This window comes from Rhamphochromis longiceps, linkage group LG8 (genome assembly GCF_057381845.1).
Source record: "Rhamphochromis longiceps isolate RC_006_pf linkage group LG8, R_longiceps_female_GT1.1, whole genome shotgun sequence".
NCBI classification, from domain to species: Eukaryota; Metazoa; Chordata; class Actinopteri; order Cichliformes; family Cichlidae; genus Rhamphochromis; species Rhamphochromis longiceps.
Window position 1 is genome coordinate 10,571,921 of NC_140564.1, and position 21,413 is coordinate 10,593,333.

The following is a 21,413-nucleotide window of genomic DNA, read 5'->3' on the forward strand; positions in this document are numbered from 1 at the left end:
GTCAGTGATGAGGGTGTTTAGCCTTCATGTAACTCCACCCTTGTATGTATATATAAATGAGTTCATGAGTTGCTAACAGCCTGCTAAGCCGATGTTGGCACCAGATGAAAAGAATTGTGTGATCTTAAGTGTTTGCCTGCGGGGGGAGGTCCGAGGGCTGATTACCAGTTTTGTGTCAACTCTTTGGGGCTGTGGTCAATATAAACTGCAGCTTGATACACAAAAACAGACTGAAGACAGATGCTGGGAAGCAGATAAAGCTGGGAACTCACTAGAAAGTAAATCACATTTGATAATGGTGGGCTTTGGGTTCACATTCATAACAACAGATGTCTTTAATTAACTTTTTCTCTCCTTTATAAATCCACTCACTTCAGAATGGGATTTCCAGCTATTCATTGTGGAAGGGAGTGCAGCTGGCCTAAGAAATATCAAAGGCTATCACTGGAGTCATTTTATTGTATGAAGCAAAGCATATAAAACAGGATTTCTTATTAAGATCAAGCCTTCATGTATTTCAGTTTATTCTAAATGACGCCGTTTTAATAAAGTGCATTAATGATTTCAAAGGAACACTTGGGGAAAGGCTTGGGTGAAAAAGACTGATGCTTTGCTCATGTTGTTACATTCAAAGCAGAGAAATTCTGGATTTGCACCCCACCTTGCTGACTACTGCTTTTGCGCCTTTGTCCACTGCCCTTCTACAAATGCATAACTATAAATCTGACTCAAGAGAAAACAATGGAGAAGCCAAGCCAGAATCTTAGGATGGTAAATGTAGCCCTAGCGCATGGCAACGCAAGCCAAAAGCGATGTAATTATTGTTAATGTGCTGACTGGACAGACGGGCTACGGAGAAGATGACTTTCTCTGGAAAATCATGAAAAACGTTGCCATTGTGTACGCACCAGAGGTTTCAGATTTCTTTGGACTGCATTTGAATTTGAAACCTGGTTTGGATCTCATATTTCAGAAACTGTATTTTTGAAAGTTTGTCTTTGCAGCTCAGGAGCTAAGTCACACTGAAAAGCAGAGAGCTAACAGGACCAGCCTGAAATACAACAACACGGGAGGAACAGGAAGTGCTCCTGTGCTCATTACTCTGCCGAAGGAGAAGACCAAAACCAGTTATTAAATACTGGGTGAAATACATGAATCACAAAAGCTGGCATAAAGTGTTTTGTTTAACTATTTGTTTCCAATGAATTCTGCAGTTAAGACGCAACGTTTGCTTGACATGAGCGTATCAACCTTGTTTGGCTTGAAACGACACTTCAAAAGTTATCTTTTTAAAGTCACAAACAGCAGCAGAGCAAACCTGACTGTCACTCGTCATGTCAGCTTCACAGCACCTTATTCACTCACTAACATGTAAAGTTTTGTCTCACATATCCAAGCCTCCATTTTCCCTTCCGATTGTCATGACAGACGAATCAGGTCTAAATCAGCACAGAAGTCTTCGATTGCGTTCCCAGGCTCGGCTACACAGGTTTCAATTGTGGGTACAAAAGAAAACAAGAAATAAGAAGTCCAGTAATAAAAAATAATCAGTTTGCACCGTGGTCTCACAAAAAGAAGTTATACAAAAGTTCATATAAAATCATATTTTGCCATAATTTTGAGACATTTTTTCCTTCACAAATCATTTAAATATAAAAAACAATACAGACTATAAATAGAAAGTACTTTTTTTTTACACAAGGCACAGGTACTAGTGGTGTATGTGTCTCTCTCATAGCTGCTGTTCTTCGAACAGTATCTGGGCGTACACTGTGCCACTACGTGATGCCTTGGTCTCTGGAATTGGCTTCACCAGATCCAGCTCTGCGTAGGTCAGGTTCTCCTCCACTATCCTCGGCTAGAGATCAAAGAGGACAGAGAAAAATAATGATGGAGGAGAGGAGAGAGCTAGTTAGCGGTTAGAAAAGGAAGGCTAGAAAAAAATGATAGAACTGCATGAATATATTACATTGCTAAAGATGCTGTAGGGTTTGGTAAATCACTGGTTTTGGTAACTTGGAGCATGCTGTGTGTAAACACCACCCTGCAGCAGTTCTGGGTTGAGGTAACCTAAAATTTAATTACCTCTTCAAGTATTTTATGACATTACCATACCAAGCTGCCACAGAGCCACTTCATGCCAACAGCAATAAAAGATTGGTTATGTGGCACAGTTTTTCTGGCACCTTTGCCCTTAGACATTCTGCTTAACTGTTCATTTAATTTCAAAGTTATATTTAAAAGTTTTTGTCTGCATTGTCTGGTTTTCCACTCTTTTTTCAGTTCAGTTCAGTCCTTGTACCTCACCTTAAACATGCAAAAAAGGACATTGCTAACTGATAATCAGGCATGAATGGTACTCACCAACACTAGTTTTCTTGGTTGAGGTTTTAAAAGTTTCGGTTTGTGTGTTTTGTCTCCAATGGGAACTGCACAAGGGACAAGACAAGTTGTTAACTGAGCCAATAGAAGGTAGATACTGTTGTAACTGGGAATATTTGAATGTCCCAGTTGCATTGCCATGCTTCCCTACAAAAAAGTTGGGATACAGAATGCAGGGATTTGCAAATAACTCAACCCCAATTCAAAATAGTACAAAGACAACCTAGGAACAAGAAATTTGTTTCAAACGGACAATATGTTTAGGCCTTCGGGGAGAACTGCATTAAAAACAAGGTCATTCTGTAACACATTACATGGATGCAGGAACACTTCTAAAAAACTTCATCATCTTCTGACCTAAAAAAAGATAAGAATCAGTTAACTTGTCAGCACAGTTCAGAGCCACTATCTGTATGGGGAGTGCATTTGTGTATTAGTGTATGGTTAATGGCCCCATTAATTCATTAATTTCTCTCTCCCCAACCAGTTGCGGCAGATGCCCCCCCCCCCCCCCACTGAATGAGTACAGATTTTGGAGAGAGATACTATACCATCGCTGAGACATTTTCATGGCAGACATTTTATATCACAGCAAGACAACCCTAAACTACGTTCATCTATCTTATAACAGTGTGGCAACATTGCTTGGTAATAAAAAAGCAGCAAAACCCACTGAAAGCATGTGGTGGAGTAGCTAACATAAAATTACGCAAAATTATTAAGGCACAAAAGACACAAAAGACACAAAAGGAACGCATTTCAGTTTTCAAAGTTACTATAATTTCTGTAATTTGCTGATAATTGTCCTAAAATGTTTCTAAACTAGGAATTCTGGTCATTCTAAAATCTTTTTTAAGACCTAGGCGGAGTGAAAATCCAGAATAACTTTTTTTTTTACCTATCATTGGAAAAATTATCCATAGAATTCCACTTGCTAATTAAGAAGTGAATTTGGTGTGACTCAGCATTGGTTTAAGAGTGGGAACATGTTCCCAGCTAATTTAAGGAAACCGCTCCATAACTAAGTGTATATGTGGAATGCCAGTGTATTTTCATATTTAGAAATCTATGAGAACAACATGAAGTCAGAGCAAACTTTTAAGTTGGGATTTTTCTTACAGTCATGTACAAAGAAACAATCTTCACACAACTCTGTACAGTCCTCTGAAAACATTATGCGCACCCCATGATTTAGCAGCTCGTGGAACCACCTTTAGCTGCGACAACTTGAAGTAATATTTTCTATATGACTTCATCAGTCTCTCGCTTTGATGTGGAGGAATGTTGATCCACTCTTCTTTAGAACGTGGTGACAGTTCATTAAGGTTTGCAGTCTTTTGTTTATGCACAGCTCTCTTAAGGTCCTGCCACAGCATTTACTGTGTGGAAGCCCGGTCTTTAACTGTACAATTACAATTCTTTTCGTTTTCAGCCGTTCTGTTGTATAACTCAATTTTGACAAGCTTTAGCTGTCAGGCAGATGACCTCCATTTGGCTCTAGAATACTGGTATATAGAGTTCATAGTCAACTCAACAAGTGAAAGCTGCTGTAAATAATTATTATAATATGATGTGTTAAATTTGTTTAGATCAGAGGAATAAGGTGTGTTTTAGTTTGGCTTAGCTGTAGGCCTGAGAGTGTGTGTAATTGTTTAGAGAGAAAGGAATTTATGGACACTGGGGGTCTGCCTGCCATAGAAGGAGACAGGAAGCTACAGTTGGGTGTTGCTGATGCTTGTACCTTTAATAAAACTCATAACTGTTATAAACTTAGAAGTAGGTTTGTAGGAGACTCTCCACCTTATCTGTAAATGTAAGACAACAAGAGGCCAATGGCCCAGTGGATGCAGAGTGGTGGTCTCAGTGTTTGTAATATGTTAACTCTGTTTTCTATGTTGTGTAGAGGAATTTGGTGTAGCTCGGGTGAGGAGATTACTTTTATGACCGACAGGAAGTCACGTACGCAGAGACACACACACAGTGCTTTGATTGTTATGACGCACCCACACCCACATGCACACTCACTCACGTGCACTCACATAGACACACGGGTACGCGCACACACAGGCACTCACGTGCTCGTGCATACACACAGAGACACAGAGTTTGCAGTACACCATGGGGGTTTTAGGATGGGGTCGCTTCTATAAAGCTGACTGTAACAAACAAAGGAGTGGAAGATTTGCAGAGGGACACTGGCCTTGCACGTCTCCCCTTCTAGAAGATGCATGCTTAAATGAAGATGAATAAAGGTTTTTGTGAAAATGACTACTGTTACAAAACAAGTCATGACTCTTCCACCACCTTGCTTCACAGCTGGTATGTTTGGTTTTCTTTTGGCCAACATTTCCATATGGTTTAGTCTGTACAAAGGACATTGTTCCAGAAGTCTTATAGTTTGCTCACATGCAGCTTTGCAAACCTAACCTGTGCTCCCATGTTCATTTTAGAGAGAAGGCGCTTTCAGCTGGCAGCCCTTCCAAACTGTCAGAATTTTAACATTTAACATGCTCACAGAGGCTTGTAGAGACTAACATATAGATCTTGCATTTTTGGGAATTTGCTAGGATACTTGTTCCTGGGAATATTGTGATGTGTTACTAAAATGCCAGAATTTCTGCATTTCTAGACGTGGTCACAATTGCTGATCAGTTAATCAAATGTATTTAATGAGCAGAACGTGCCTGCTACCTATCTTCTTAATTCCTATGGGAGCACTAAGGGTCTACTTAGATTTTCACAACTATATGTTCTGCTATTGCAGAAATTATAATATAAATATAATATAAATATCTGTAAGACTAATTTTAAGTATTCACTCAAGTTTTCCAGCATGTTTTAGAAAACATTAAATCAGCAAACTTGTGATTACCTTTTGCCGGTATCTCTGGTGGTATCTCCTCTTGGTAGTCTCGGCTCCTTTTCTTCCTGTATCTCCTCTCCTTCTTTGGTAGAGCAGGAGACACACTGATCACACTGGTGACTGTTTCTCCTGAGCTGTAGTGGAATCACATTAGCAAAGGTTCAGTTTATGTGAGTAATAGTTGTTTTTTTTAATTATTATTACAATTTTGTAGATTTTTTTTAGAGATGGCTTGCTCTTAAACCTTTACCTGTTTTGCGGGCTTTTGACCAAGTGGTAATTGTCTGCAAAGACAATATCGGACTGTTATTTGAAAAAGATGAAATCATAGACAAAAAGAAGAAAACGGCAACGTCAGAAAGAGTTACAAGAAGACTAGACTTTAATGCTGCTGACCTTTTAGCCTCTTCTTCCTATGTATGTACTGGCAGGTCACTGTCACGGTGAACATGCACATGCACAGCAGACCCACTGAGCAGATCAGCACTGCACACAGGTACACATCTGAAAAACACAAACAGGCATGCACCAGTCCAACACTGCAGGAGCCTGTACTGTAACTTTAACTGTGCACAAAAATGTAAATGGAAGAAAAAATGAGAACATGTTTGGCCAAACTATTTCAAGGTACTGGAGTACATCCTTTGGGTTGGGCTATTTTTATCTACCAAGGACTATACAGTGCCAGTTCACCACACAAATGCAAACACACACATTCACAGACTAAAAATATCTGCACTTACCTTCAAACAAGCTCCACAGACTTTCTTTGGCCTTGGTGGCCGGTAGGACATGCACTACAGTGAAAATGAGAGAAAAGAAACACATGAAGTCCGTAGTCATCACTGTGGGTTCCCTGCTGCCTGATTACACACCGGCTCGAGTTTAAATAAAGCTAATTGCAGGAGGACAGGGAGTCTATTTTGGCCTCCTCCCTGCCTGATTTTGTCTCTGATTCACCGTCCACAGTTCAAAGACTAAACATCTTATTGAGTCAGACATTAGTGCAACAGTTATGCATCTTTGCAAACTTTCACCTCACACTCAGACATAATCCAACGTTAAGAAAAGGGCAACCTCTGCACACTTTGGCTAAACACGTCGCCTCAGGCTTGTTTCTTCTCTATGGGTTGTTAAGTTTCTCGTCTCCAGACAAAACATCACAATTGACCCAAGTAGCACCGGGCTTTGTGTGGCCAGCATACGTCATTGTATAAAAAGCTTTGAGTGCTCAGGTAGAGTAGGAAATTACTGTATAAGAACAAGTCCATTTAACATTGAACATATTTCTAGTGAGTATTTCCTGAACTTGATGATGGATCATGAAATAAAATGAAATGCATTGATCTATTCCGAAATTAGCATTTATCAGTAACCAGTATTATATCATTAGCGCAGTATTTAGCTTTTAGTTCCAGATTGGTGAATATAAATGTTAAAAAAGTATCTTTTTGTGAGTTCTTTGCAACACTCCATCCAATCAACTGGAAGCTTTTAGAAATTGTTGTTGCTGTGAGTAGCTTACATAAAGCAGCTGAACAAGTGAATTTAATGTCTGTTGACTTGACTAAGTTGATTGATTAGCTAGTAGGCTAATTAACATTAGCTCCATGAGCTAGAAACTTGGTCTCTGGGTCTTCCCAACTTAGCTCATTAAATTAAATAGTGCCAAGTATGTTTGATTTTATGTATGTGAATGTATGTGTAAACATACACACGTACAAAACATATATAGTAGGGGAGACCGGGGATAGTTGTAACATTTTTGACATTTCTGTCTGTAAATTGGAGCTCTTTTAAGGTAGTGGATTCAAAACGTAATGCAAAGTATTTACATGTCTCTGCTATTAAATAGTGCAGCTATTTTCTCTGCAGCACAATTACCCATTGCATGGTGTGGTCTCAAACACAAAGAGTGAAATGTTACAATTAACCCCATAGTCTGGGTTAGTTGTAACATATCCTGGGGTAAAATGTAACACAATGAAATAAGGGTACTAACAAAATATTAACATGTAATCTTTGTTTATTCAACACATGAATGCACTTACATCCATTAATGTAGCTACGTGTGTGTGTGTGTGTGACAGAATGCAGAAATCTAGCTTTTGAACATATTCCAACCCCCCAAAAAAGACAAATTATGGAATTTTCTGCAACTGAATATTTCATTAATTTTGGTTGGTCTTCCTTGAGTTTGGCCTCATTGGCTCAGTGGGCATTATAACCTACAACTCTTGCACCAATTTTGAACATAACAATGAAGCTGAAAAAATGTAGTTGTTCACCACCATCGCAATTCCATTACTTTTTATCATGGCTTACCTTGGTGTGGTTTGCAAAGTGCTTCAGAAAGATGAGGAAATCTGTTTCTTGCACCCATCCTGATTTATTTCCACTACCAGTACTTCCTACTGGTCCATCTCTGACACAGAGGTCTGCATAATGTATGTGTGGGAACACAAACAGTGGAGGAATTGTGTTGCCAACGGCATTAACCGCATATACAAATGCGTCCAGTGAACCTCTCTCTGCTGATGTCGTTGCCTTGTTTAATATAAGTTAAAGTAATAGTGTGGTAAGTTGTAACATCTGCATTATTGTTACAACTAACCCAGACTGTTGCTGTTACAACTGACCCAGACTCCTGTAGCCATGAACTAGCTAACATTACAGCCAACGGCTAAAACATTAGCACTAAAGACTTACACAGAAGATATCCCCATAGACATACAAATAACATATGCAGATAATGCTATTAGAAATTGAAATAAAGTAGAAAAACTTACTTTTTGGCATACAAATTACTTTTTTTGTGTTAAATTGTCTGTGTTTGACAAAATGTGCTGATTTTTCACATGTGATAGCAGAACTGAATTGGGCATGCACAGGATGAGTCACATCATTTGAAACTTAGCCCTGATTGGAGAAATTGAAAGTGTTACAACTGACCCACGTTACAACTATCCCCGGTCTCCCCTATTCTTGTACAGTATGGGGTTTACTCTTAATCTGTGTAAGTTGATGTAGCTACTGCGTCCATTCGTTCGTGAAATCCTTTATGACGTTTCCTGTTACTGGGTTGGTGATTTGAAGCAAGATGTGAAAAGTAAGGTGAAGATCTGAGTCTGAAACCAAATATTAATTGGCTTGTCGATCACAAGTCAATAGATGATAACTATATCCTGGACATTCTTTTCTGAAAATAAGGATGACTAATTTTTTCAAAATTAACTTAATGTTTTATTCCTTATTAAGTAACTGAGCCCATAAATTAACAAGAAAAGTGCTTGATAAACTCATCTTTGAGGGACATTTTTTGTAATAGATTTCTATAGGACAGGAAGTCCTTTTGAAGTCACAGGTATCGCCCCCTAGTGGCTATTTGAAAGGACACATCTTTAAGGCAGTTCCATCTTGGCTTTCATTTTCAAACCCGGAAGTTACGTCCATATTTGTTTTTACTGTCAGAAAATGTTACACCACCAAAAATTAAAAATAACCATGAATGGAGAATGAATGCATGTGTAATTTGAATCCAAGACGTGCTGTATGTGTCCAAGATGACAGAGAAAACATGTTTCCAATGCTCCACATGAAATTTCACCCCACACACTCACTCATTTCTCCTCCCCATCTCACCACAGGAGTCTTAACACTGCTGTACTTTTGCTGGGCTGGTGGCAGGAAGCTTGTGAAGTGACACCCACCAGTGCATCTTGAAATACTCTAAACCACCAGCAGCTGAGGACAGGCAGGCTCTCCATAGGCTTTCCCACAGGCACACTGGGTAACTGACAAATAAGCAAGTATGGAAATAAGCATACCTCAGATAATCCAGAAGCTAAAATATCTATATGCAATGTTTTCAGAATTTTTAAAATTTTATTTCTTCAGATTTTGGCTTCAGAAAATTCATAAATATTGGAAGAAGCAGCTGTGTGAGACAAAAAATGCACACAATCACAAATTTCACAATTAGAAGATGTCAAGTATGACAGAGTAGTAAGAAGTTTACAAGAAAGTCTGAAGTCAGAGAAAAGAGTTTCTGCAAATGCCACATGGTTTAAGATCTGAATTTCTCTAACATGATACCTTTACAGAATGTAAAACTGCAGATGGCACAAATGTTTAAATGCACAAACCAGCCACGCTAGATCCTTCCCAGTCTGCAGTAAGCTGAACTGTGCTTTTCATGCCCTGTGTAGTCATTGAAGAGTTTGGACTGAAGCAGTGGTCCTCAGACTGTTTGTACCTTTGTATTTAGTCACCATCTGTGAACCCACTAATCCTAGACTGACCGTATGTGACCTACATTCTGCTGTTTGGAAACACAGCCGTTGAACTTTAAAAAAAGAAGAAGATTGGATAACTATTGGATTATAACTGTCAGAATCTAAACCTGTGATGAAAATAATAATATCAGACTCACTCTTCTGTCCAACTTCCTTTGACAGTTTCCACTGTTGACCATAGATATATTCATTCTGATACCTCGCGGGCTACTTTTAATGCATGAACACCGATATTAATATACAGCAGTCCCTCGTTTATCGTGGGAGTTACGTTCCAAAAATAACCCGCGACAGGTGAAATCCGTGAAGTAGCCACTTTATTTTTTACAATTATTATAGATGTTTTAAGGCTGTTGTTGTGATTTGGCGCTGTATAAATGAAATTGAATTGAACTGAATGGAGATTAACTCCTAAAGCAATCATCAAATGACCTGTTTGAGCTGCTAATGACCAAAATAATTACAATGAGACCTTCAGTGCTTAATTGTATATCTCTTCCACACCAGTTTCACCTGGTGACAACAAACAACCTCCCACAAATACTCACCAATTGGTCGTGACCAGTGGTCACCAGGGTGTTTCTGACTAGTTTTTAGGCCTGTGTGACTGGAGGTTAGCAATCAGTTCCACAGTTACTGCCAGTAATGTACACTGTACAGTTTGCCTCCTATGTAATATGCCATATTTTATATGGTAACACTAACACTAAAATTTAATTTTCCCTACTATCACCTTTGCTCATGACGAGCATAAAGTAGCATTAGTAAATAATGATAAATAAAACCAAAAGTCTTTGAGATCCAACAACAGCAAAAACGCTTATGAGCCAAAACAGCGTCTCACAGTGAGCTGCTAATTTTCTCAGTCAGATATTTAAAGCAGCCAAAATAAATGGCAGCTGATTTAATATAAATGCAAGCCCTGCCTTCATTGTAAATTATTCACAGGCTCAGTCTTGATAACATCTCTGACATTTATGTGGGTTTTTGTTTTTGCCTCAGGTTCGGTGTAGCTCTGTCAGTGCAGATGCACATGCTGGAATAATCAGAAACTGGATAAATCTAGAGTGCTGTATGCCATAAAACTGCCTTTTATCCTCATATTGAGAATGTCTTCATCCTAGTGCAACTTTTGAAAGGCTCCATCACGCTACAGTGGAAACATTCATCACTCTCCTTTTTTCGTCTCTCAGAGGCTCGGCGTTGTCTTCGGCTGCCAACTGTCTTTCAGAGTTGTGGCTCTTTTTGTGCACCAACAAACCCAACACTGTAAACATCAATACACAGACGTAGACCAGACTGAATAATGATCCTCTGTGACTAAATCCATCACAGAGGATAATTTACTGTATTATAAATGACCAGAGATGAATGTAAGTACACAGCCACATTGTGTGTCTAAACAAAGGTTTGAAAAATGCTTTGAATAATAAACCCTTTAACTTCCTGTTGTCTCTATGAATCTTTTCTTCTAAGAGTCAGTCTGTACACTTGTTCACTGTGTCCCCGTGTCCCCTTTATGGACACAAACATAGACATACTTTGTTGGCTTCTTAGTCATATGTCCCCTCATAGAAAGAGCTATAAAAAGATGTTTATGGTTCTAATTTTCATTTTATTTTTCCTTCGTTCCGACTAAACCCATACCACATCCGTGTGCCATGTACCTCTAGTTAGCTCATATGGCCCATATGTTTTACAAAAATACCTAAGAGTACACTTAGTTAATGCCAAGACGAGACCGTGCCCACGTTCTACACTGCCCTAAGTTTTTCTACAAAACCCTGCAGCCTCTCTGGGTGTGTTCTTTTTAGCAGTATTAAGCAGAGTAATCGGGATTTTGTTTGTGTGAGATTGTGGAAACACCTGGTCACCTGATGCTATCCCAGCATAAGAATTCCATGAAATTTGATGAAATAGAAGTAATGGTGAGACTTTACTGAAATGTAATACACGATAAAAGCAGTGGGATTATTCTTCCTAAAAAGGAGAGTTTTTGTTTTTTATGTCAAGTCCACCACACCAGCAGCATTATGAAGCACTGCAGGCAGCCATCAAACTAATGGAATATTTTCTGAGTTTGCCAACGATTCTGAAGTGTGCCAGAGAGGAAAAATGGAGGAAGAAAGACTTTAATAAGTACATGAGTAAGTAGCAGCACCAGGAATCTACAAGTCTGATTAGCAAATTGTGACGAATGTGTAAATAAAACAACTTTTTTTTGCTTGAAAGGGCTCCATTCACAGACATATCAAAGCTTGTTAGATGTCACTGGCTAGATGCGAAGAATAGCGCTCCAGAATAGATGAAGTATAACAAAGACAAAAGTCTACATAAGGAAGTTGAATGGACAGCAGAGGCATGAAGAGCCAAGAAGGCAAGCGTTTGTGTTGCATGTGCCTCTGGTTTCTGACTTTCAGTCACTTTTAGGTTAGCTATAAGCAACAGAACTATTAAGATTAATGTTTAGCAAAACATTTTTTCAGAACATTGTTGTTTGCCTTATTACATTACTGTTATAGAGCAATCTTCACCTTTGAGCAGGAAACGTTTCCATTTTATTGGTTCTGATTTATTGACAGCAGTGAGATAAACAGATCGAATCTGAGTACAGTCTATTGTGTCTGTTAAAAAAGAATTCTATCGAACTGCCCTGTATGCTGAAAAGTTTATGCTACTGGGTTTCCAGTGTCTTAAATGCCAAGAGTCTCTGGTCATATGTAACAAGTAAGGCGAGAGTCCACCCTAATGTAACAAAGTGGAGGCAAATGCATGTCGAGAAAACTGCCCAATGCTCATAAAAATTGCAAAAACTCATGGTCTACATCTCAGTCTCTATGGGCCTCAGTTAGTATGTTAAACATGACAGTTTATGACAGCGTGCTTAGAAAAAAGCTGAACAAGTATGGCTTGTTTTGAAAAGGATGCCAGGAGAAACCCTGTTCTCTCTAAAAAGAACAGGACAGCACAGCTTAGCTTTACAAAGCTACACCTGAACAAACCGCAAAACTTATGGAACAATTAACTGTGGATAGATGAGACCAAAGTGGAGATGTCTGTCCATAAGGGACAGCACCACGTTTTGTGCAAGCCAAACACAGCATATCAGAACAGCCACCTCATACAAACTATCAAGCACAATGATGGACGGGTAATGATTTGGGTTTTTTCTTTTTCAGCCACAGGACTTCGGCACCCTGCAGTCTCTGAGTCGATTATGAAGTTTTATGTATGCCAAAGCACTCTAGAGTTAATTGTGAGGCTGTGTTTCCAAAGCCAAAACTGGGTCATTGAACAGGGCAATGATCTCAAGCACAGGATCAAATCCTCACAGGAAGTGATGCACAGCTAGGTGGTGGTGAGAGATCATAGAAGGTAAATGACAATCCATGTCTTCAGATGACTATGGATGTAATAACCATTGATGATTGAAAGGGGGCAGAATTCAAGATAAACTTTTCTCTACTGCCAGATGAGTATGTGAAGTGACTACCAATGACACTGAAGAAAACCGGGTCATAAATACATTAGACGGTTACTTTAGCAACCGGAGCGACCAGCCGTCAGCTTCAAAAGCGAAGTGCAAAGAGTTCCAGTGTTCACACTGCTTAAGAAAGAAAAAATAACACATTTTACTGAACTGAAGTCATTTCTAGAGGAAGAGTGGTCGAAATAATAAATTTATACTAACTTTACATTCCAGTATAAAAGGCCTTTAGGTGACTGCTGTGTTTTGGCACTAATAAAAAAAAAACTTCATTTAAATCGAGTCTCATAGAAAATGGTCACTTATCACAGTTACTGCTGCTAAAGGTGCTTCTACAAGCTGTTGAATCATGAGGTGTACTTGCCATGTCCTAATTGCAGTATTGAAAAATGACACAGTAAGCTTCTTTATTATTATCATCACTCAAACCATGATGGAATGGAGCTTCCTTGGATGAAAATAGCTCCCCACATCCTCAACCACAAAAGGTTAAGAGCCCAACACGAGCCTGCTGCCCACTCGACTGTCATTGTAAATGAATATTCAAGCTCTACCTTCCTGAGCACAGCTATCTCTTGTTCCATTTCTGCTGAGTCTCTCTGGGCTTCCTGTCTGTTCTACTTTAGGGAGGGAAACTCAATCTCAAGGCCAGTGTCAACAGCTCTCAATAGGGACTCCGTGTCTGCTTCGCCCCAGACTTGGCCACAAAAGTCACAGCCTGTAGGAATGCATTCATGGAAAATGCGGTGATCAAAATGTAAGGAGGAAGACACCGTATGGTTATAAATTTAAAATGGAACTGTATTCGGATTGTTGCGAGGATAAAACACTCTGACTCAACTAATTATTTCAATAAACTATTATTTTCGGAATGATAATTTCAAGTGCTTTCTGTAGCCATTAGCATTAGTGACACTATTAACGAATACTCTTGCACTCTGAATGTGTATTGTCCACTTTTATCAGACCATGAAGAGTGGACGAGTGTCGACTTGCTAGTGCAGCCAGTAATCTTTTCCCAAACTCTCTTGAACTGTGAATCATAGCTTAGCGACCATAACAAAGCACGAGAGGTCACTCAAGCACTGAATTTCTCCACATGACGAAGCAATGTCCAAAATGTGGTCTGTGGTTTTAGCAGGTTTTTCAAGCAAAAGTGTGTTTACCCTCGCTTACATAGGATACAAATATTAGCAAACTCGGCTAACTAGGTACTGTTTGCAATACTATAACATCCAAGTGTTATTTCAGATGGTAAAGATTACAGGTCATATTACAAAAACAAGTTAATTTTTCTTTATGTCCTTCTTCCCTTCTTCTCTTTGTCACGTCTTTTTTCTTCTTGCCAAGAAAATGTGTTTGGCACAACAGTGCATTCAGATCATGATTCTGCTTGCTAGCACTACCAGACAGGTAAAAGTTTAAAAAAGGTTTTAGGTACATACAGTATATTTTTACATCCTTTGTAGACATAACAGTCTGATCTACCATATTTCTAGAACTAACTCACTGAAACTGATGAAACACGAGTCATTTAGAAACATCAGCGATAACATTTTTATCTTCTAGATGAAACGGTAGCATTAGCTCAATTATTAGCTTCCTTTTCAACAACCAAAACCACGATAACTGATCACAAATCTGAAGGCTGATTTTCTCTACCTGTGCTTGCGATTGAGGTCATATCTAACCCCTTCTACTAAGATCTTATTATTAGACTTTTATGTATGCTACACTTATTATTTACAGTATATTGCTATATTTAGCTTATAGATGTCGCAGGTGAGACAAGAACAAATAAGAGATCAACAGAAACTGCTGAACGGTTTCTGCAAATCTGGCACAAATTAAAAGCAGGGAAGAAAAACTCCTTTTAAAGATGCTTCTGGTTTTTATGAAAGCGAGTGGATTTCTGAGCAGTATCTGGTACCACTGAATGTGTCATCCATTCCATTATGTGAACGTCTCATGTGGTAGCAGTGGAAACCTCACTACTTTCTTGCTGCTCTGTCTCCACGATCATTTAGTCAGTCACAGCCGCAACTTGTTGAGACGGAGGATCGGATCCTTTAATCGGCAGGCTTCTTCACTAACCAATGACATTCCCCCTCCCAAATCTAAAGCAGGATTATGTTTTTGCTCACTAAACCCACTTCAGCAGCCTCTTCAGCCTGATGCATTACATCATCCAGCTATGGTCACACACTACTGCTACTGTTGACACATAATGACCCCTTTAGGTCAAATAGCTATCACAGTTGACATTAACTTGAGTCTCTTAAAGTCTGTAAGTTTATGAATGTCACCAATTTACTTTAAGCCCTTAGTTGGAGGCTTTTGTGACCCCTTCAATTTTCTGCCAGATTCAGTCCAAGGTAGTGACAGTGTTTTGCTGCTGCCAGTGGATTATCTTTGTAGACAAACCTACAACAGCTTAAACATTTTTTTTAGATGAACTATTAACAAACCTGCATTTCTCATTGCTTGTGTTGTGGTTGTAGAGATAGCTGTCAAGCCTCCACCCTCCACTATCAGATTTGAAGACTTTCTAAGAGAAACTGTGCCGTGATGCTGCAAGCCACATACATTCCCAAATGTTTTAGGACAATTTCCACATCCTCCAAAATTTAAAGATCATTTATTTTTCCATCAAATACATTCGACATACTGTAATTTTGCTAATCCTTTATTCCTTAAACATAAGGGGCACTGTGTGTGCCCACTAAAATGGATGGATGTACAAAGTGGGCATTCAATTTCAAACTCTGGATTCACAAATGGTTGCAGAGGAGTCTTTGTGAAAGCATATGCGAAACTGGTTTAACATGCACACGTGTTGAAGTCTACAACTTTTCAAGGATGTAGACTGTAAATGCAGCAATATGCTTTTGTGAACATCACCTAGTGTTTTCAAGTGTAACCATTTCATCTGAAGTTGATTTGGATCTTCAGTGTGGCAGTTTTAACAGGCCACCCAATGTGAAGTTCCAGCCCAGAGTTACACAGTTTCTTAACAAACCACTAACTGAGGAACGACTCAGACGCCTGTGTCTCTGCCTGCTAATGAGTTGCTTGGACCATTTTCTGAATCATTTGAAGTTTATGAATCGCAACTAAATACTAGCTGTTAGCAGTGTCTAATGATAAGTTACTATATTCAGTATAGGACTACCCACTTTTTGCTTCCAAAATTGCATCTGTCTGTCCTATGTATTTATTATGATTATTTCAGGTAACAGTCCCGGGTCTTCTTTCTCATATTTTTAGTGTAATCATGCGGCACATGTTTTAAGTTGGTGAAAGGTCTAGAACACAAACCCAGACTCAGTGTCCGGATAGTTCTACAGTGAAGACATGCTGTTACAATAGCTGCAGTGTGCAGTTCAGTATTGTCTCACTGAAATATGCAAGACCCTCTCTTAAAAGGATGTGATCTAGATGGGAGCATACGTTGCTGTAAAAGCTGGATATTTCAGCACTCATGCTGCCTTTCCAGATATCCAAGAAGCCAGTTCTATAGGCACGTACATCCTTATCAGAGATGCAGGCTCTCCTCTTTGGAATTTTAAACTTTGATTAATCTGACCACAGAACACTCTTCATGTTCAGAAACAGTGATTTCTGCACGTCTGTGGAGTGATTTGCTTGACAGAATCATGTCTGTTTTTAATGCATTGATGCCTGAGGTCTCGAAGACCACAAGCTTCTAATATTGATTTTCAGCCTTGTCACTTGTGCACAGAGATGGATGTTCTCCAGCTTCTGGGTCTTTTGATCATAGTATGTACTGTAGCTCATGAGATATTTAAAGTCTTTGGAATTTGCAGATACATTTGTCAGCTATACACTGATGAACCTGTTCCCATCTTTACTTCTGAGAAACTAAGATGCACTTTTCATACTCAGTAATATTACTGACCTGTTCCCAGTTAAACTTTTTAGCTGCAAAATATCCACTGTTGAAAGTTATTGTTATCCATATGACCTAAAACTGGGTGTTACCATTGGGAACCATAGTTTGGATTGGAGCATCCCTTTGATTAAATCTATAAGCACCACTCTCACATTTACAAAGGTCCATATGTACTGACTCAGTCAATGGATCTGATTCTAATATGGTGGTTTGTAAATCACTTATAAATTATCAAATCTCAAACAGTAACTATAACTACAGGGAAGTTCAAAGATAGCAAACCAAGCCCTCACCTCTGAGCTCAGTAGCAGCAGTGTAGTTGGATGAAGCTTTCCAGCGAGCCTGATGCTTTTTAAACTCCTGCACCCGGCACATGTAGAGCCCCCGGTCCCCCTCGGACACGTTCAAGATAACCAGCTCAAAGATCTTCCCCTGTTTCACCACTGTCAGCTTCATCTTTGGCCATGGGAAACTTTTTGTGTAGTTGCCATAGAAACGCTCCTTCCTCATATTGACACGGGCGATGAGGAGTTCGTCTTCTGGTTGATCTGTGCCCGCCGGTAGAAAGGTCCATTTAACCACAGGTAACGCTGTGTTGCGACGTCGCTGGGAAACAACACAAGTAAGTGTGATATTTTCTCCCTCCTGGGCCACCGTGAAGGGAGAAGGGGTGATGGTGGCGTTGATGGCCAAACACAGATCTGTAGAAACGAGTAAGAATTACAGCATATATTATTTGGACTGTTGGATGCCATTGGCTGCAGGTTGTTTAACAAAAACAATTGTGGCTTCTGTAAAATAATTCAGAATTTAAGTGATTAAGATTAAGTTAACGAACATGGTGCAGAATTCAAGTCTTTGCAGAGATTAGTTGTTCTAATACTTGCTTACTTATGAACACGTTCAAAAAGCCATCTTTAAAGTAAACATTTCAACTTGCACCAATGCATCTGTAATCTTTTAGTAGCAGTATTTCTTTAATGTGCTGTAATATAAAACATCACTTCATGGAATTACGTGCAATTTACAACATTTTAAAACTTTTTTTTGCTGTTTTTTTCTCTGTTAAGCCACTCAGCACTGACCCATGAATCATTCGAGCATAAAGGAGGCACCTGAGCCACTGTTGTTTTTATGTGTAACACCTAAGTAAGTTTAGGCACCTTGGTACCCATAGCAACATAATTTGTTCCCATTTCTTTAGCTAAACCTTGCTTAGCAATGATCTGAAGCAGATGAACGGTGGTTCAACGGTGGCTGTGAATGTTATTAATTTGGACCCAGAACTGACTAATAACGTGAATCTATTGTGAACAACTTTTAAAATGAGACGCTCAAAGTCACTGCATCGCATCAAAAGATCATAAAAGTGCTCTGAAAAAAGTTTTAGTTTTGGGGGGTCAAAGCTGTACCGTTCACAAAAAGTGTAAAAAGTGTCCATATTGTATCAAATGTAAGTGTGGGCAGCCTAGTGTTATTCATCAGTAGAAGAATACATCAGTGCATAGTTGGCTTGAATTTAGCTTTTGATAGTAAATGCACTGAGAAAGAACAGCCATGAGCATCACAAATCAGAGCTAAATATCTACACACTCCACGGTGAGTTTGTGAGTTTGTTGTTGCTCAGCAGCTTTCTTCCCTCTCAAGCTGACAGCAGTGTTGTTTTTGGCAGCTGTGATGACATACGTGGGATGATGGTTGAGGAACAAACTTTACTGCTGCGCGTGTTGTATGGCATTATATATGACACTTCTGCTTTTGTCAACTTTGGGCACATTTCACAATCCCCATTTTCCACGACACGCAAGCGTTTTACTGTCAAACAAGTCGCATGCTTTGAGCGCAGTGCATAATTACAATCAGGGCTTTTCCCCCCAGTTTTGTCTTTTATTTGGTCTTGAGTGACAGAACAAAACAAGGAAAATATAGCTTAGAGACTGTAAAGTGCTGCTGCTGTGATGAGTTACTTAAATCGCCTGAAAAGAATGTGAAGGTGAAACTGTAAAGTCTGTTTTACTTTCAAACACACACACAAGGAAAACCACCAATTTTCACTCTGGAATTCCCTCCAATCTGTGCAAAGATATGCTGCGTTGATAAACTGTGTATTCTATTGATAACACACTCTCTAATCACACAAAGCTGCAGAAACTGGACAAAGACATGCAGTGCTGAGTTTGAGTCCACAAACCTTCTGAGATAAACGGGAATATTTTTCACCACCTATTTATCCATCACTCTAAAATCTTTCCCGATTTTGAGATGTTTTCATCTAAGTTTCTCTGAAAAACAGTGGAAAGCATTTTGTCTCCACCACATCCACTTTGACATGAAGCAAAGTAAACTTTTTCCTACCTGCAAACAGAACTCGGGTCAGGAAAGCCAAGACCACAGAGGAGATCTTCATTTTCCACAACTGCAACCTCCATAAACTCTCAGTTAAATGCATGTGAAGAAAAGAAGCCCCAGGTTTCCTCCTCCTCCTCTTCTCCTGTGCCTCCGCCTCTCCAGCTGAGGCGTGTAACATGACACACTGGACTCTCTGTTTCTAGTCAGAACCTCCCCTAATCCCTCCCACTTATGTCACACTCAGTGGGACCACATTTGGCAGGCTCACATGAGCACATTTGCACATATAGAAACAAGCAGGTGAGCATATGTGTGTGTGTGTGCGTGTGTGTGTGTGGGTGCATGTGCATGCACCATCTCTGGTTCTGGTAGGAGGACTGGGAAATGTAATTTCCTGTGCAGGAAGGAGGGTGGGGAGGGGAGTGTTGTTTAGGTTGACGCTGAGCAAATCACACTTCCAGCTGTGGAGGACAGTAGCCACAGACCTCAATCAGGGCTTTTATTTTAGAACACACACACACACACACACACACACACACACACACACACACACACACACACACACACACACACACACACACACACACACACACACACACGTGCTGACACAGAAGGAGGAGGGGGAGGGTTGGTTGCAGACTCTGTGTGCGGGAATCTTTGCATTAATTCAATTTTTCCTAAAGCGCTTCACTGGGGCAGTAGTTCGTCCTGCTTTCACAAAGATCCCCAGACACTCGTGTTTAATATTGTGTCTTTGCAGGTCTGTGTGTGTTCATATCTCGAAATTCTGTAATTTTGTGCTGGTAACAAGATCGCCTATGAATTTTTGTACATCAGTCTTTCTGCTTGTTTGGACTGTTGGAACACTTTGCCGGCTTTTATCAAACCTCAGAAAGCAGCGCTAGGATGATCTGGGACATTTCTGATTTGTAGATAAAGGACTGAGGCCTCTTTAAATGCTCCTGGTCTGGCGACAGTTTGACCAGCCTGGATGTTCCTCTGACAAAGACGTCCCCACTTTGCGAAAGCTCTAGAAGCTCCTGGAGTCAAAATGTTGGCCAGTCACAGAATATGCAGTAAAATAAACAAGTACACACATATAAATAATCTAAAGATTTATATTCTCACAAATGTCTAAAGTGTGAATAAAAATATTGCAGTGGTTGAGCCAAAGGGAGAACAAAGCAGACCATCCAACCCAACCCATCAGCTGGCTTTGTTGAGTATGCTGAGAATGATGAGTAAGAGCTTCAAATGTGTGAATCTCTGCTCCATAGAGAGTGATACAGAGTATCAAGTAAACAAGATGCATACATTATTAGAACCATGCCACAACCAGCAGCACATCTCCTTCTAATCTTAATGGAAAAGGTGTAACTTCCAACACTTTCAACTTTTTTCCCCCAACAGTTTCTTTATAAGAACTGAAAGAGCTCAGTCACACTGGCCAGGGCAGTTTAGAAACAAAACAAACAAATGGCTCAAAGACCCTAAAATGGATAAACGGATAAAAGTGGGTCCATTTCTGCAAACAAACCCTTTCACTCACCAGCCCTTTGATTCAGTTCATTGCCTGTTAGCAAACAGACAGAGTATAAGCATACGGTGCAGGTCTATAAATGATATGTTTCTGCAGAGTATTGAATAAATAGGTGAAATGAGAGCTCAATATTCTTATAATGTTCCAGATGTTCCTAGTTTTCATCTGGGTGAAAGTGCAAAAGTAGTTCAGTGACTGTAGTAAACATTGTGACTTCAGGATTGACAACATCTGCATGTTATTACTCCGTGTCTGTGTGTAAGGTTTCCAGGATATTAGACGGGTTTTTTAATGAGTTCTTCATGTGTCTCTGAGCTGGAAAAGGCAATCCCACAAACTTGGCAAAAGACTCAGACTTCTGATTTGGGTGATATGGATCTTATAGTATGGACATGGAAAAATGCCAAAGTAATGGATCTACAAACTGAACACTAACTCTGCTTACAGTGAGTGCAACAATAGAAGACGTTTCACCTTATACATAATCTAAAGTGTTTACAATTTTAATATTGACATGTTATAATAATGATACAGGTCAGATATTCAAAAACAAATGTATCATATGTTATTTTATTTATATTCCT

The 21,413-nt window shown here is 39.5% G+C and overlaps 1 protein-coding gene across 1 annotated transcript; it reads right to left on the reverse strand.

The window, feature by feature from the left end:
• Positions 1-1,122: 1,122 nt before the first annotated feature.
• On the reverse strand, positions 1,123-19,549 carry vstm4b (V-set and transmembrane domain containing 4b). Its single transcript, XM_085415722.1, has 8 exons — positions 19,296-19,549; positions 17,234-17,641; positions 5,989-6,042; positions 5,642-5,749; positions 5,496-5,529; positions 5,255-5,379; positions 2,365-2,429; positions 1,123-1,858 (listed from the first exon to the last, which is right to left on the reverse strand). The coding sequence occupies exons 1-8, from the start codon at positions 19,465-19,467 to the stop codon at positions 1,733-1,735; spliced, it is 1,092 nt and encodes a 363-aa protein (XP_085271848.1). The 5' UTR covers positions 19,468-19,549; the 3' UTR covers positions 1,123-1,732.
• Positions 19,550-21,413: the final 1,864 nt, after the last annotated feature.

What these genes read in the sequence shown, in the direction of transcription:
- vstm4b (XM_085415722.1), bottom strand. Translation starts at nt 19,467, where the DNA reads ATGTTACACGCCTCAGCTGGAGAGGCGGAGGCACAGGAGAAGAGGAGG. An exon ending in TGCTGCTACTGAGCTCAGAG is followed by an intron (nt 6,043 to 17,233) that starts GTGAGGGCTTGG and finishes TTTTCACTGTAG; the next exon opens with TGCATGTCCTACCGGCCACC. An exon ending in TAGGAAGAAGAGGCTAAAAG is followed by an intron (nt 5,530 to 5,641) that starts GTCAGCAGCATT and finishes TTGTCTTTGCAG; the next exon opens with ACAATTACCACTTGGTCAAA.